The sequence below is a fragment of the Sparus aurata genome, chromosome 8, assembly GCF_900880675.1.
Source record: "Sparus aurata chromosome 8, fSpaAur1.1, whole genome shotgun sequence".
NCBI classification, from domain to species: domain Eukaryota; kingdom Metazoa; phylum Chordata; class Actinopteri; order Spariformes; family Sparidae; genus Sparus; species Sparus aurata.
In genome coordinates, this window is record NC_044194.1 from 30933249 (window position 1) to 30950408 (window position 17160).

At 40.6% G+C, this 17160-nt stretch overlaps 1 protein-coding gene across 7 annotated transcripts in view; it reads left to right on the plus strand.

Annotated features, from left to right (window-relative positions):
• The window catches only part of ndrg4 (NDRG family member 4), a 69944-nt gene that overhangs the window by 42171 nt on the left and 10613 nt on the right, over positions 1–17160 (plus strand). For 5 of the 7 annotated variants that reach the window (XM_030426413.1, XM_030426414.1, XM_030426415.1 and 2 more), the window contains 3 exons: positions 1633–1671; positions 13433–13538; positions 16816–16936. In XM_030426413.1, coding sequence (XP_030282273.1) covers positions 1633–1671; positions 13433–13538; positions 16816–16936 — 266 coding nt within the window. Of the gene's footprint in view, positions 1–1632; positions 1672–9935; positions 10167–13432; positions 13539–16815; positions 16937–17160 lie in introns of those variants that run through there. The other 2 variants (XM_030426419.1, XM_030426420.1) reach the window with 1 other exon arrangement.

Sequence of the window (17160 nt, forward strand, 5' to 3'; positions counted from 1 at the left end):
TTATGTCATGAAGGAGAAACCTGTTTTATGTCAGTACATCTCTTCTTCGATGCAGTGTCATGACCAGATTCCTCAAAAAGTGAGCACTGCAAAATAAATCATATTTTTTTCAAAACTTGTATCCAAAAACATTTTGCCCAAATCCAGCGTGTCCGGATACTGAAAAGCTTTGACTGGTGCTGGCACAGCTGTCACTTCTACTGAAGCCAGCTTGTGGTCAAAAGGGGCCTTAGAAATCTTTAATCTATTTTGGCAGTTAAGTCAAAATGGCTTGCAGGGATTTTTCCCTAGCTACTGTGACCGGATGACAAAAAAAATATTTTTATGCCCCGGCTCAACACTGTTTACAGCCATAGATGACCGTTGAGGTGGCTTGCTGCAGGGGGAATCTGGTTTTTGCACTCTCCCTCATCCTGTATTATAAAACACCATCTTCCCCTACTTTATACTGCTGAATTGTTCCCAGTCTCCCACTTGCACTTGAGTAAATGATCTTAACTGCCTCTCTAGAATGAGATAAACTGGAATAACAGGTGCATTTGGCACACAAGATTTTTTTTTAAAGGGGCACTCCACCAATTTTACCCATCAGTATAAAAGCAGTTGTAATCGTGTCTTCTGTGGCTCTGGACATAGTCAAAATACAAGGTATACAGGTACAATTTAACCCTTAAAAATAACAATCAAGGAACATCACAGAAATCATCAGGCATCAGGGTTTGGCGAAAACAAAACACTTGAACAGACAGCCGGTGTCTCAAACTGGTAGTACAAAATTAATACATGGGTGTTTATTAGGGTCTGATAAATGCAGCTATAATCTACTGCAGTATTTTTAAAGGTTCTCAGTCATCCAGATCATGGTAATTTCAAGTGCTGTATTGTCGGCAGCTGGACTTGTTTCATTTTCTTGAAACGTTTCACATCTCATCCAAGAGGCTTCTTCAGTTCTAACTAACTGGAGAAGAATTGCAGGCTTTTAACCTCTGTGTGGGAGTGTCCTTACAGAGTCGTTGGGTCAACGACCCACAGTTCAAACGACCTAACAACTCCGAAACTAAGAGCTCACACGTGTCCTTAACGACCCTGATCATAAAATAAAAATATTTGGTGGAACATGTGTATGCAATTTTAAGTCAACATTTACTATTTGCTTAATAGGGGGTAAAAGTCAGGCTGTCTCAACCTCTGTTGCATCAATATTTGCCTTTTGTTTAAAATGATGTCTCTTGTGAATATCTTAACTTAATGCAGTGCAATACTTAATAGCTGGAATACTCTTTTAATAAAGTTAGTATACATATAATATATGCATTTATAGTTGTGCTTGTTAAGGGAGAAATACATCTAAATGTAATATGAAGCATACATTTGTGTGCATGTTCAGGGACAGTTGAACAAGATATAGTTTTGCTAAGGTGCTTGTGGGAAACTGGTTTTCTGTTTCTGTGGTTTGGACCTACAGTGCACAGCCTGTGCTGCTCTTCTGTAAGTCAAACAGACTTCAGCTCCAACAGTGGATGCACCCTTTGCTGTGTGAGGAATATGTGTGTAAGTTCACACTACTTATCTCCTTCCAATTTTAACTTTTTTCTCTCTCTGTCTCCCATCTCTGCTTATCTTTCTCTGCAGGAGAGTTGTGAACAGCTGATGCCGGTGGGGGATTGGAAGGTATGAACTTATGAGCACACAGCTGCTGTGTTGAGACTCAGCCTGTCCTGTCTCTTCTCTCCTCTCTTAGCGTGTTTCGTCTTCTGTGTTCAAGCCGTCTATCATCTTTCATCTTTTTATGTTTGTCAGGTAATAGAGATCATAAAAAATATTTCAAGAAAGAACAACTGGATGGTGGAGTCCTTTATTATATAAAAAAGGGTCACTGGTTTGGAGCCACTATCCAGTTGTGGCCTTTTCTGTGTGGATTCTAAATGCATGCTGGTTGGTAACAGGGAACTCTAATATGCCCATATGAGTGATTGTAAGTTTGAATGTCTTTCTGTGATTCATCCGACTCTTCTAGGGTGTACCTGCCTGTCACCCAGTTACTACTAGGGTAGGCTCTAGCCCCCAGTGACCCTGCTCAGGACAAGTTAAGATAATGAACCGATGGATGGAAAATGACAGCTTGCCTGAGTAGCAACAATGTCTCAGTAGTTACTTGGCTAAGAAAAAAAGCTTTTAAAACTTGCACTGTTTGTACTGTTCACCCACACTTGGGAGTTTCAAGGTGTGCCATATTTCTTAGGATTGAAGTGGCTATTTTAGGACACCTCAAGCTCGGCTTTGTTGAATTTTCTTTTTGTTTGTTTAAACTGCGGCAACTCATTCTGGCTTTGCTAATAGACTATACTATGTAGGGATGACGTATTTTTGTCGGCTAACCTGAAAAAAGCCCCCTTGACAAAAAGCCTATGGGATTTTTTTATAGGATTTTGGATTATTGCAGAAAGCTTTGTAAACTCTGAGGCAAACACAATTTTATTATAGTTTCACGTCTTGTTGAGCAAGATAAACCTCACAGATGAATACAACTTTTATAATTTTTGAAGCATAAAAGCAATCACCAGGAGTTAAAAGCTAACTACATGACGACCACGTGACTTCAACATCATCAGCACTCAGCTTCTTACTACACTGTACAACACACACTTTACTACTATAAATAGATCAATGGACAAGTTGGAAAGTTTGAGTTAAAATTGTTTGCAACCACAATCCGCCTGTAAATACTAAAAACCAAGCGTGATGACGTTTAATGTCCTGACAAAACATTTCCGCTTGTGTTAACCACAGAAAAAAACAGCAAACAGCTGAAGTGAAGGAGCGGCTTATAACAAAAACTCAAACATTAATTGAGATGAACAAAGCCATTAAAATGACTCTTGTAGACCTTTTTGTTGTGAAAGATAATAAAAACTGCCTTCATTTTAGGTGTTGGCCTACCACATGACCATTTATTAACTTGCAAATTGCATGAACGTGAATGGCATCAGTTTGACAAGTCCTCTGTTTTTTTCCCCCCGCTCCTTTTTCAAAAGATGATTTTCACACATCTAACTAGTTTGCTGGTTTATTTTAGTCAGACGTGCTGATTGTCAGACAGGAGTGAAGAAAACATTCTCATGAAACACCTCCATTTCGCACTTCAAACTCACACTTCAAGTTCTAAGACAGTGACACTGCATTTGACGAAGAGCGTTGTTACTGCTCATTGGGCTGCCTGCCTCCCCCTAATTATAGAATTAATTCCTTAAGTATTTAATACCTTTATAGAGACATCCATGTGGTGTTCAACTATACTGTGCAAGGTGTATTGATCATGAAAGCTCTTATTCTTAAGGAAAGAATATTCAATCCACCCTCAGTGACCCAGAGAATACTTTAGTCCTGCACCTGTAGCAAGCTGAGTTTGGATGTGCACAATAACCCCCTTTCATTTTATCATTATTTTTTTGTTACAATCTTCTCATTAAAGAACTCCATGACACCTTGACTGGTGACTTCAGTCATGTAGGTATTTATAAAGCCTTGATGAGAACATGATCTTATCCTGCAGAGGATGGCAAGATCAAATTGAGATTTTTTCTGGTTATGTCAGAGAACTGATGCAGGCAGTGCATTATTAGACTGAGGAAGTTCAATGGTTGTTAGTTCAAACAACTTCAGCAGAATGCGTCATCCAATATAGTTGTGAAGACGTAAAAGCCTGCAACTTTTCAGTTAAGGTCAAAAGGAGATGCTATAAGCAACGTGCCAAATCTGAAATCTGCACAGAGATGTCCTCACATTCAGTCAAGTTTAGATCTTATTGAGATTCATTATGATTTCATAAATCCAATCAGCTCCATGTGAGAATGTCTGATGTTGCTGTGTGTCCGTCTTAAGCTAATTAGTCAAGAAAACCAAGGTTGTAGACTCCAAATCCTGTGTTCATCTCAACAGCTTTGCATTGTATTGATATCCCTCACTGTCAACACACTTGTTTTATTTTTGGTAACATTACTCGCACTAGTGTTTATTCGCCCCAAACAGGCAATGTACTTTTCTGTACATTAGGTACAAGTTATTGAGTGACCGCATGCACTGATGCAAGCATGTGTGTGTGTTTGAATTCAGGTCAACCTCTCACTAAACTCAGCGCTCCCTAGAGACTCCAGTTCACTCTCTTGTCTTTCCCCTCTTCTCTCTGGGACATTATGGTCATGAAGTAAAGTACATCCCCCCTCAAGCTCCAGCCGGCAGTAAACATTACAGAACATAAACAGCCAACAACTGAGGATCACTGCTGCAGTCGGTTTGATAAATGGGAGTGAAGATAAATCCACTTTTAATTTCAAGAGTTAGAAAGTAATCTCTGAATTCAAAATGATTGTAGGTCTCCAGGAGGTCTGGATCTGCACAGAACTGGCTGGCTCTGAGCAGCTGAGCAGCATTATTTGTTGTGTTTTGATCAAAACCTTCAGTGGTAGAAATGACATGCGTGTCTAATTAGTGAATATAAAGTCACTGTGTCTGACTGCTCTTCTGCTTCACAGATATCGTATCTTATCAAACTCTGAAAAGAGTGTAATGTGCTGTGGTTGACTAGGTTTACAGAAACAGCTTAAAGGAGAGCTACAACAATTTTACACCTCAGCATGTTTACAAGTGTACACGCTGCTATTGAATAATGAATGTGATTAAGCTGTTGTATAAATGCAACAAAACTTGGATTTTATTAAAAGTGCAATATATGGAATTTAAATTATGATCATCGTCCACACTTACACTGACTCTCTTTTGTTGAATGTGGACATAAACAGGTAATTCCAAGCTAATACACTCAGATTTCATAGCTTTTCCATGTTCATGTCTTGGAACTTCAATTGATGAATATTACATTACAAGCTGTCATTTGTAAAATACGTAGCTGTGAAATAGATAAACTAATGAGTATTACAGCCAGCATATGAGAATTTAGAATTGTAATGATGGAGTCATATTAAAAATTTTCATATATCTGCAATGAATATTAACACTTTAACATGAACAGTGTTCCCGCAAATTAAAGTAAATATTGACTCTGAAGATATATTCAACAAGACCCGAAATGCAGGTCAGCAAACTTAGTAAAGTTTCTGCAAAAACGATTTCAATGAATAGGGTTTCATAGTTCAACTTTAAAAATTCATAACTGAAAACATGATTTGGAGTACAGCTATAGGATCCCATGAATTTGATTAAAGTTTGAATAGAAAATTGTCATACAAGGGCTGGAAAGAGGACTCAGATGCAGAGCAAGTAGAAATTCAAAGGCTTTTATTCTGAAAATCCAGGCTTAAAAAATGAGTGACAAATGAACAGGCTGTGAAAATAGATAACCTGACCCGCACGTCCTTAAATTAGGGAATGAATTTGCGCTCCCGGGGCCGGTTCAGTGAAAAGAGGAGGCGTGTTCCGGCGCAAACGTTCACTGGTGCTATTTTGCGGTTTCAGAAAAATATTCCGCAACAGACCAGGAAAAACCTGGTCTAAAGTCAGCGGCGCTTATTCAGATGCTATTTTAAGGGCGCATGCTTGGCCATAATGTAGCGTGTGCTCAACGTGCATACACTTTGCTTCTCTCATCTACAAGGAAGCAGTTCCCATTTTTGCAAACCATACAAAAACAAAAGTTGAAAAGATTTAAACATAAGAACTAATTATTTTCCCCTCTGATATGCGACGCGCCAGCCGTAGCCGTGAGGGTCCGGGAGTGGCAATGCGCGATGTGCTCCTAGTGGAGCGGGTGGACGGAGATGGAGTTGGGGGAGGAGGATGAAGGAGGAAGGGGCACAACAGGAGCAGGTGGTGCGTTTGGAGACTTGAGGCGATGCGCCTGAGAGGCCGCAGCAACATCGCCACCCGGTCAAGACGGGCATTAATACCTTGCCGCATCCCGGACAGTGCGGTCCGGTCTGACAATGCTGCCACGGCTTGTAGTGGGTCTGGATCCTCTGCACCTTGGTGTTTGCGCGGCTCCCTCCTCAGCTGGCCCTTGCGCACTTCTCGGCCGTGCACACTGCTCCCAAGGCCAGTTGCGATGTCCTGGGGATGTCAGAAACAATTGTGGCAATTTCCTCCCACGCCCGTTTAACCAAAGCTAATTTGGATGGGTTTCTCCCATCCCCATACAAGGCCACTTCTCGGTCTTCTACGGCCCTGACGAGAACGTCGGTCTCCTCGGCCGTGAACCGCTCCTGGCGTGCGCCTGGCAAATTCGCCATTATAATTGCAATCCGCCATGGAACAAGCGCGCCTGCTTTTAAAGGGAATGTGAGATGACGCTCTGATTGGATTATTGCACGTTACGCCCAAACCACACCTATGACTAATGTAGCTACTTCAGACCAACCCATTTTAGATGTGCGTCGGGCGCAAGAGTCATTTATCCCGCCGGCATAATAGCAACAGCGCCTGAGATCCGCTCACAAAGCTACTTGCGTTTTGCGTTTGATACTTGCGTTTCAGATCGTTAAGATAGAGCCCTTAGACTATGACAAGGACGAAGGGCTCAGGTGCACGGCAGAACGAGACACTTAGGCACAAGACAAACGGAGACGCTGACTTAAATACACACAAGAGGGTGATTGAGAACAGGTGGAAACAATCAGGGATCAGGGATGAGGTCAGACTGGCGACACATGAGGAAGGGCAAGTGACCTGAAACGAGAGGAGAGTTAGACTTTCAAAATAAAACAGGAAGTTCACGAGACAAAAACCCCAGACAAGACAAAACCTCACCACTGTGTGAAAAAAAATGTTTTCAAGAAAATCCCTGACATGAACAGGCAGGGCCAACATGAGGTGGTACAGTCTGGGATGACTCAAATATCTTTCATATTTTTAATATTTGTTCAAACTCTCATTGCTCTTCAAAAGCTTGCTGGCAGAGATTGTATGTTTAAAGTAGATGGAGGGCTGCAGAGTCAGCAGGGAGAGGGGGGTGTTCATTGCTTCTGTGGAGGAAAGGGGGACAAAGTCAGAGAGAGAGAGAGAGAGAGGATGGGAGGGCAAGCAAACAGTGGCATTTCAAGTTGAGTCAGCATGCTGAGTGTTCTATCAACAGGAAAGGGGGGATAGATGGAGAGAAAAGGGGGAGAGATGGGGTTGAGGTGGCAGAACAATGAGCCGGGAGACCCTGTGTGCGTGTGTGTGTTAGTGAGAGTGTGTGTATGCTACAGTCAGCATAATAGTGACGCTGTTACACCATTACAGTCATGTGAATATGCACGTACACTTACACTCAGTCTTTAGCAGGCATCAATATCTTATTTCGTAATTTTTGTTGTAATTAAGTCGAAAATACTTCTGAATGTAAAAGCAGCTTTTTAGGCCACAAAATGAGCATCCTAGACGTTAGAAAGGCAATTATTTTCGACATGCAAAAGGATAAAAACAACTCTGTAATTAACCAAATATCCTGTACTGTAAATACATTGCCATTTGTCACAATTTAAACAGTTAAAATTGGCATGGCTATTAGTAATACAATAGTAGTAATAGTAGTAGAGAGCATAGCTTCTCTGTACAAATATGGCGGCCGTGTTGACGCATCGCTCCAACAAAACAAAAGCAGGCCATGTGGTATTTGCATGTATATAGTATCTATCACAGTGAACTTCAGGAGGTGATGGCAAAATATTTGTTTGTTTGCCAAAATGGTTGATTATGCTCTAATTTGATACATTTCTCCTTTGTCCTCCTCTTTTTGATCTACAACCCTGAATCTGAGAAGGCTGGGACGCTGTTTAAAGCAAAAATAAATCAACATTCAATAGTTTGTCAATCCCTCTTGAGTTTTAACCAATTGAAAACAGCCCAAGGACAATGTCTGTCATGCTTTACTGTATCAACTTTGTTCATAATTATAACATCTGCTTATTCTGAATTTGGTTTCGGCTTCATTGATAACAGGCGATAGTGTCATGATTGGGCATCTTTGAAAGATTCAGTCACATAAACAAGGATGTGTTGAGGTTCACCTCTTTGTGAAACACATGATTGTATGAAGGATATTACAACATGGGCTTAGGAACACTTCTCATGAACTGCTGTCACTTTTCTTTGGATATGAGTGCATCAGTTTTCATTGTCTTGTTTTACACTGCATCACAAGTGAGGTACTTGTAGGTGGAGGCCTACAATCATCTACGACTCAAAAACTTGCCAGAGCTAACCATACCTAGAGGTTCAGCGCTGAGGCCCACCTTTAAACAAGGCAGTCAAATGTACACTTTGGACTTAAAGTTATCTAAAAATATTTAGGTTGTAAAATTATTCTGGCAGGGAGACCGGGCAAAAATAACACCTAAACATTAGATGACAAACTACAGAAAATCAGATGAGAAATTATATAAAATATAATAACAGCTAAACATAAACTAGAGCATGAATGAGGTTTGTTCACGTCAATTCACGTGGTACTTTCAAGTTTTTCATGAAAAGTATGAAAATATAGAAATATAAAATATGTACAAATAAGCCGGAATGTATATTCAGTGACTGATCATAAGTGATGGACCTACTGTGTACTGTGAGGTGCTGGGGTTTTCTTATTTATGTGACAACACTTGGATGTGTATGCAACACAGAGGCTATTTGTTACTGTCCAGGCAGCAAATTGTCATTCAGCTTTCAGTAACTGTGTCGAGCTCGAGTCGGGTTCAGATATAAGGAAACACAACGCCTGTTTGTTGAGTTTGAGTTTGGGTTGGTTGCTGCTGTCAGGTTCCGACAGTGTTATTCAGCCCAGGCTGCACACTTAGGTTGATTAATGAGCCACATGTACCACAGAGTTTACAGTGGTTTACAGACAAGTTAACCATTCTGTCTTTCTGTTCCCTCAAAAATTAAGCTTAATTGTTGTTCACCAAAGTTAAACCTGATGTGAATTCTGTTTGTGGAATGACCTTTCCTCAGTGAGTCAATCTTAAGACCCCATTGATATCAATAGATTTTTACCACTATTTCACCTGTATTAGGGTAACTCCAAAAATATTACACATTAAAGTGTGTTTACAGCCCTGGGGAGTACTGCATGACTGAAACAAAGTAGTGTAAAGCCGTGTATGGCTCCAGAAGAAGCTGCAATCTGATAATTTGCCTGTATTGATGTCACTCAGTCTCTAAATCACATTGTGGATAATGTAGACGACAGGTATGAAACGGAAGAAGAATACTTGGGATGAAAAGGTGATCTTTTTTTTTTTTTTAAATAGTTAATTATGAGTCCAATGTTGTTATAGGAGTGAAATGTTAAACCAGTGACCTGCTTTTCAAATGTTTCTCCGATTACGTGCAGCTTCATCTGGAGCCACAGAAGGCTTTATACTTGTATGACTAGTATGACTCCCCATGACCTGTAAACACTTAATGTGTAAAGTTGTGTAGTTACCCTTTAAACAAGCGATGTGGTAATGTCTCTGAGTCTTTAACAGTCTTAAGCCACTCCACTCCAGCCACAGAGTTTTACAGAAGCTGAGAGGTTGTTTCAATATCAAGGCATGATTCTAATTTGATAGAGAATCAACCTGTCTGGTAACAGGTACATATATATATATATATACATAGGATCTTAACTGCAGACTTACAGGTCCCCTAATATTTGTCATTAAAAGACTTGAACACAATACAGCTCATATATAAGCAGCAGCTGTCTTGTTCTTGTCAAAAACAGGCTGGAACATAACAAGGTCGCTGAGGTAAAAAACAGAAAGACAGGGAAGAGGAAACAGATCCAAATTGGACCAGTGGTGCTGATGAGAGAGACTGAAGACTGACAAGACAACCGACCAATCCTGTGCAGGGGAGGAAGCAGTTTGAGCAAATTGTCTGCAGCCTGCCCCACACCCTGCCTCAGCTGCCTATAGAGCGTGAGGAGAAGAGGAGGGAGGGAGGGAGGAGGAGGGCTGCAGCTTGGCGCTTAAGAGTCTGGGTGGGAGTAGTGCAGAGCAGACAAAGACACTGCAGCAGCCTGCAGCTTCCACCATCCAACTGTCCACCCTACAGCGAGTGCTCACCAGGACCTAGTCCCTTAAAACAGGAGAGGTCTGGCCGCTCGACTGCCCTTCTGCACACTCCTCTTCTTCCTCTTCTTTGCTGGCTGAGAGAACAGTTACTGTGGAGCCATGCCTGAGTGCTGGGACGGGGTGAGTGGCAGGGAGGAGTGTGTAGTGGAGGGATGCACACTGTACCTGAGTGTGGTGGTGGTGGTGAATTACTGTTTTTCGATCTGGTGTCAACTACGTCAGAGTAAATGTCTCACTCTTTTTTGCAAACTGATGATGTTTTTTCCAGCCACTTCTAAATATTCCATTTCGGTATATTTCTTTGAAAAAAAAAATCTAATGTTATTCTGAAAAAATTCTGCTGGCGGTCAACAAACTGTAGCTGTGAGACAAAGATGATGTGGAGCTTGTTGTGTCTACGTGCTGCTCTCAGAGGGAGAAACTGCAGCGTCAGTGTCAAATGATGGGTCACTCTTTGACTCTGGCCCACTGACACACTTCCGCTCGCCAACATGCTCTGATGCACATACCACTGCAGATAAACATGTGAGCGTGTGCATGGGTGTGTAGCACAGGTGTTAATCCTCCTGCAGTACCATCCATTTTGGCAACCTTGAAACAGATGAGTAACGGTGTGTGTTTGTGTGAGGAAAGGAAAGGAAAGGAAAGGAAAGGAAAGGAAAGGAAAGGAAAGGAAAGAAGGATGTGTCTTTGTGTTTTTCTGGTTTATCTTGTATGTTTCATGTGTTCCTAGCTGCTTTTTGGGTCTCAGGTCACAGTTAAATCCACAAAATCCCTCTTTTCATGTTGCTGTTGTGCATCATTCGTCATATTTTGAAAGCTGCCTTTCCCTCGTCAACTGAGAGACATTGTAAATTTCCTCTCTGTATTTTCCTTCTGGACGTCTGAAGGTCATCGAGATCTCTGAAATGTCTCCTTGTATCCACCAGAAAAACCAGGCACTGAAAACAGACATGGTGAACAAAGCCCCTGATGCTACAAACTGCATCAAATTAGAATGCTGATTGCAGATAACAACGATGTTGACGCTGAAATAACAAAGAGATAATCTTGCTGAATTAGCTGCACGTCTATCTGCTGCAGAGGGGATTATGCAGAATTTTAGCAGTTGGCTGCATCCAAATGTGCTGTTTGGTTCTGTACCGTGAGTCATTGGGAGTTATTCATATCACTTCATCGTGAATGTGTGTTGTTGTTATGGCTATAAAGAGATGCTGCAGATTGACAGCGGCAGGTGAGCGGTTGTGTGTGCCAGAATCTTTTTTTCAGGTGTGAAAGGGACAGAAATGGTGTCAGTGTGTCTTAGACCTCTGTTTGTGCGCCTTAAATTGAAGTATATAAACAGTAGAGCCAGCATCATCTGTGTGTGTGTGTGTGTGTGTGTGTGTGTGTGTGTGTGTGTGTGTGTGTGTGTGTGCGTGCGCCTACATTGCGCAGCTCATGGTAACACATATCTCCTACCTCCATTTTGAGTTTGCTTGGCTCTGACCAGACAAAATGTGGGTCATTATACAAGAGTTTGGATACACAACAAGCCAAATGTTTGGAATGGATATGAGCCGTTAAAGATCTTTAGGGTCACTTCATGCCAAGACATTTTAAAATGATAAAAAATGTTAAAAAAGAAAAAAAAAAAATCAGGGGAACAATCTGAACATTTTGCAGTAGTCTCTTTATTTAAACAGTTAGTGTCTTTTTCAAGAGACACCTTTGTACAAACACACCGACACATACATTGTCACAGTTAGGAAAAACATTTACAAGTGTTTGCCAACCTATTCAAATGTTCCAGTGAAACAAGGGATTGTAACTTCATAGTTCATTCATTCATTTGTATGCAGCATAGTATTTGAACTTTTGATAATTTCCGTGTGAACAGAAGGTACAACTAATGTGAAAATGTCTGTGACATTGTAAGGTCAATTTAATCTGTAGTTTTACAGTAGAGGCTTACATAGGTAAATAGATGATTACCTTATTTTTTGTTTGAGTTTAACCACAACACTGTGAATCTTATTTCTGTGATTAAAAGCAAAATAAAGAGACAATGTCAATTCTGTCTGGTTCATTCTCAGGTAGGATATGGAAGATGATGAGTGCTGAGTTTAGGGTCAAGTGAATGTTTGTGGGTAAAAGCCCATATTAAGTTCTCCAGTATCAGTCAGATGAATTAGTATGTTGTGATATAATGGTTAGCTTTTTACTACTGTACGTCCAGTTTTGAATGTTTCCTCACACATTTATTCCATTCCAAATTTCTTTTTTTTCGTTGTCAGGATTTTTAGGGGTAACACTTATAAGCATCATTAAGAAATGGTAAATGTTTATTTAATATAACTCCAGTTTTATAAAGTAAACCTTATAAACATTTATTAAGCAATGTCTAATATTTATAAGGTTCTAATGACAGTCCAAATAAGGTTTGCAGATGAACTACAGAGCATGTTTTAACAATTACAGAGGTAATATAAACATTGTTTGCAACTTTGCAATAAATAATTGTTTAATAAATGATAAATAAAGTAAAGTTGTTAACATTGAAATAACTCTAATTGATTGCTTGATTAATCACACATTTACCATTTATTAATGATGGTTGTTCTCAAGTGTTACCAGAGTTGGTCATTTTCTGTCAAATTCCATTTTCTTTTAGTCATTGTTTTATGAAGATAATATCTCAAATAGAAAACTATATAACTGTCAACACATTTCAGAAAGCTGATCCATGTAGGCGAGACTCTTATCCACCCATGTTAAGATTCCAGTATTTTAGTGGCTTTGGATATACTTAAGGGTTTTAGTATAATCCATGTATTATTGATTCAAATTTGTCTTTGAGTCATAGATGGAAGTGACTCTTTGAGCTGCGAAGAGATTGACTCTTGATATCCACGATATTCTCCTCAGTATTGTCACTGTATCACATAAATTCAAACCTTCCTTCACTTTTGCCAAAGAAATTTGGATAGCCGTTTATGTTGCACTTACATTTACTTGGCATTTTGTCAATCCACGTCCAATAATTAACTGTCAGGGACAGGATTCACTGTGGTCATAGGCCACACTAATTACAGACCTTGTTATCTGAATGAGACCCTGCACAGCTGCCATACTGCTGTGAAGCTGGTGATTAATGAGCAACACTGCTGCATTGATTGGCTGTTAATGGTAAAGCAGGATGTGTCTCAAATTCCAGCAGGTGCAATAATGTGTCTCTTGTAGACATATTGATGCGTCGTGTCCCACATCTTGAAAACACATGAGATTATGAATCACTGAGGTTTCTGTTCACCCAGGAAGGATCCAGGTGTAAATGTTCTTACAAAAACAGATAAGAGTGTGTGAACCACCAGGTGACTGAGAGTGTGTTTGTGTGTTTTTCGCAGGAACATGATATTGAGACCCCTTATGGAATGCTCCACGTGGTGATCCGCGGGGCACCCAAGGGAAACAAACCTGCCATCCTCACCTACCACGATGTGGGACTGAACCGTGAGTATCCAAGAAAAAAAATGTGTGACTGTGTGTGCGTGGCTTGACAGATGTTCCCGGCTTGTCAGCGGAGTGTTTCTGCACTCATCAGAGGTGATAATTGGCCTCCATGCTGCATCACTACATGAAGAAATGATGCTTTTCATCTGTGGCAGGAGATCACGACTATGCTAATAATTATAAAACAACCATTTACCATTTTTTAAGCAATTGTTTATTGCAGTGTTGCCCTATTAAGCCTGTACTATTCTGTGAATGGTTAATAACTTATCTGTAGTGTATACATTAATATTGTTTGGATGGTCATTATGAAGTTACAACTGATGTTTATCAATCTTTACAATTGCTTTATAAATGGTTTACAAAGTATTTCATTGTGGGTCACCAGTGAAAAAACTACTAACCAAACATTAATTACCTATAAATTAACAATATGATTTGATAATGGCGGTTGTTATAAAGAGACGTACAGTATGTGTGTTTTATCAGGACATTATTAAGCCATTCTTGTACCTGAGGGGTTAAATTCGTCGTTATGAAATCACATCAATTTCATGAGATTTTCTGTCAGGATTTAGTAGGATAACAAAAATGGTGCACAAATACCCCTTCAAGCTCTAAAAGCTAAGCGCTGACAGAGTCACAGCCTGCCCTGTATGTTGGCTTTTAGTGCAGGCTGAGTGGTCAATCATTTCATTAAGGCAGGGATAATGGTATAAACCTGTGTACTGGAGAGGAAGGATAGACAGGCAGAGGAGTTGAAAAGAGAATCAAAACAATGAAGGTGCTGTGTCTCGAAGTGTGATGAGAGCAGACGAAAAGAGGAAGGAGATGAGGAGGCAAACGAGAGGGTGAGTGTGAGAGGCATCGATGAAATGTAGGTCAGAAAAACATCCCCATCCTGCGGAGAGAGGTTGGGCGGGGCCGTCAGCGCTGCGGTGTGGTGCAGCCTTGATGGGTGGAGGTGGGATGAGGACGGTGGGGGGTTTTGAGGATAGCGTGTCACGGAGCGGAGCCGATCCACGGCTCTGCTGACTGCAGATATTTGGCTTTTGTTGTCTGTCCCACTGGCCTTCATCGGTCCTCTTCCTTTTTTGTCTGTTATCTGTAGGCTGATCACCATCTCACTTAGAGAAAGATAAACACAAAGCATCCCACAAGTAAATGGTGAATCTTACGAAAAAATGCTGCAAAAAGAAAGAAAATACTGTTAATAATGAAAAATCTAATAGACAATACAAAATATTACCTGTGTTTTGCAGCTGCAGGAGAACGGAGAGGCCATTAGTATTCATGGCCAGTCACTAAATCATTCGACTGTGGTGCACAATCACACAGGATGGAGCAGGACAGTAAGGGATGAAAGGAGTCGCACTGGAATAAAGACAAGAAGGAAAATTGGGAGGGAGTTCATTGTTCCAAGTACAACGACTGCCGATGGCACAGTGGTCCACTGGTCCCTGATTAAAAAACACAGAGGTAGACAGAACAGAAGGGAGTGGCAAAAATGGAATGAAGAGAAAATGTTTAGAGGTGCGATTGAGAGAAAGGAAGGCAGGCAGAGCGTTCTAAGAAGTAGAAAAGAGATCAAGGAGAAGAAATCTTTGAGGGATGACAGAAAGAAAGTAGGTCATGGAGTCAGTGAGTGTGCAGACTGCAGTGCTGACCGATGATTCAGCGCGCGTCCTCGTGTAGCATTGGTATTTTAATGTTAGCCCACTTAAAAAAAAAAAAATGGACGCCAGCATGGCAAAGATTCGTGGGTCACCTTTACTGCCTCCCGCACTTTTCCTGTCCAGCCCAGTTGTCATGCTAATTGGTCCGTTTAATTAACATTGCTTAGCCAGCGCCTCGAGGAGGAAACAGTGTATGACACACATGTGCTCAAAGTAGGCCAACTGCAGAGCCAGTGGGAGGAGAGCAACTGGAGCGCTGGCATCTTTTATACATGGAACTATTTCAGAATGAAATGTTCTGACTTTTCTGTATTAGCTCAGGTAAAAGAGCTCTAAAATCCTCAGTGAGTCACTCTCAAAATAAATCTATGATGAGGATTTTGAGGATTTTAAACTTCAACTTTTTTGGGTTGACCACTTGTGAAAAAAGATCTATAAAGGTGCACTGAGACAGGACGATTTTTGATTTTTAAAACAATACAATACCTCAAGCAGCTTCTCGCATTGCATTTTGCAGACATGATCTTTGTCGTATGCTCACTGTCTGGATAGGTTTAGGCAAAAAATCTTCATGGCAAGGTTGAGGAAAAGATTGTGATTTGGGTTAAAATGACGACGTTACTTCTGTAACTTCAGGTACAAATGTGCTCACCACTGACTTCTGGTTTCACACTGTGCATAAGCTGCTTTCACAATTCACCTATATGGTCATTTTTTCTGACAGGCAGACGTATAAATGACTTTCTTAGATTACAGTTGCCTGCAATTTCCATTGACAGCACACATTAAAACTCCTAGTAGTGTTAAGTGTCATTAACTGTCTGAATACTATGTGTTTGACAGAATGACTACTTGATAAACGTATTATTCAACAAACGGTATAATGCTTTGACGTAATAACTGCAAACTGGTGAAAAACTAGCCTAGTTTCATCAAACGTGAACAAAAAAACTCCAAAGCTCCTGAAAGGGTTTAATTTGCATGTTCTATGTTTTTTTTAAATTTACACTGTACACATAGAAACTAAAACCAGGACAATGTCTTTTTATGAACAGTGAGAGTGAAACTGTCTCTTTACCAAAAATCATTGGCGTATACGAGTGGACATCAACGCCAAGTTTCTCGAGATTTGGACCTCGCCTTTCACTAAAACTAGTTGATACATAGTCACAAATAAAATATGTTACAGCATTCTCAATTAGACAGTCTGAACAGAATCTGTCTTTCTATGTGTTTCCCAAAACAAAAACTAAAAAACACATTATAGAGTAATTTATAGATTCATTAGTATTTTTGGTTCTCTGGTAAAAAAAAACAGAGGTGAATAAGGGTATGTATGACATATCCGATCTGTTTGAAGGAGTCTTTGCCGTCTCCTTCTGGCACGGGATCAGATGTACAGATGGCCACCTTCAAGTTCCCCTCTGAGTCTGATGCATATTTAATGTGATCACATTCCTCTGCTCCCATCCCTCCACCCTCCTCTCCTCCTCCTCCCTACCCTGCCCTTTGCTTTCTTCCCACCTCCCCCTCATGTTTCTTCCACCTTATCTCTCTATCCTCTCACACCGTGCTACCTCTGCTTATTTCCTCTCCTACAGACAAGCTGTGCTTCAACTCGTTCTTCAATAATGAGGACATGCAGGAGATCACCAAGCACTTCGTGGTTTGCCACGTCGACGCCCCGGGACAGCAGATTGGAGCGTCACAGTTGCCACAGGGGTAGGAAACGCACGTAGGGTTTTTGCACATGACTAGACAAACACTTAAATACATGAAATGTTTATTGGTCAGTATATGTTCATTGTCGTGTAGGGATTAGGCTTTTAATGATGACGATTAGGGGAATAATTTAGTGAATGCCTTGAATGCATCATGAGTGTAAGAAAAAAAGAGATGCTTTTAAATGCAGTGATTATACATACAGTCGTGTCCTTTCTCTCACA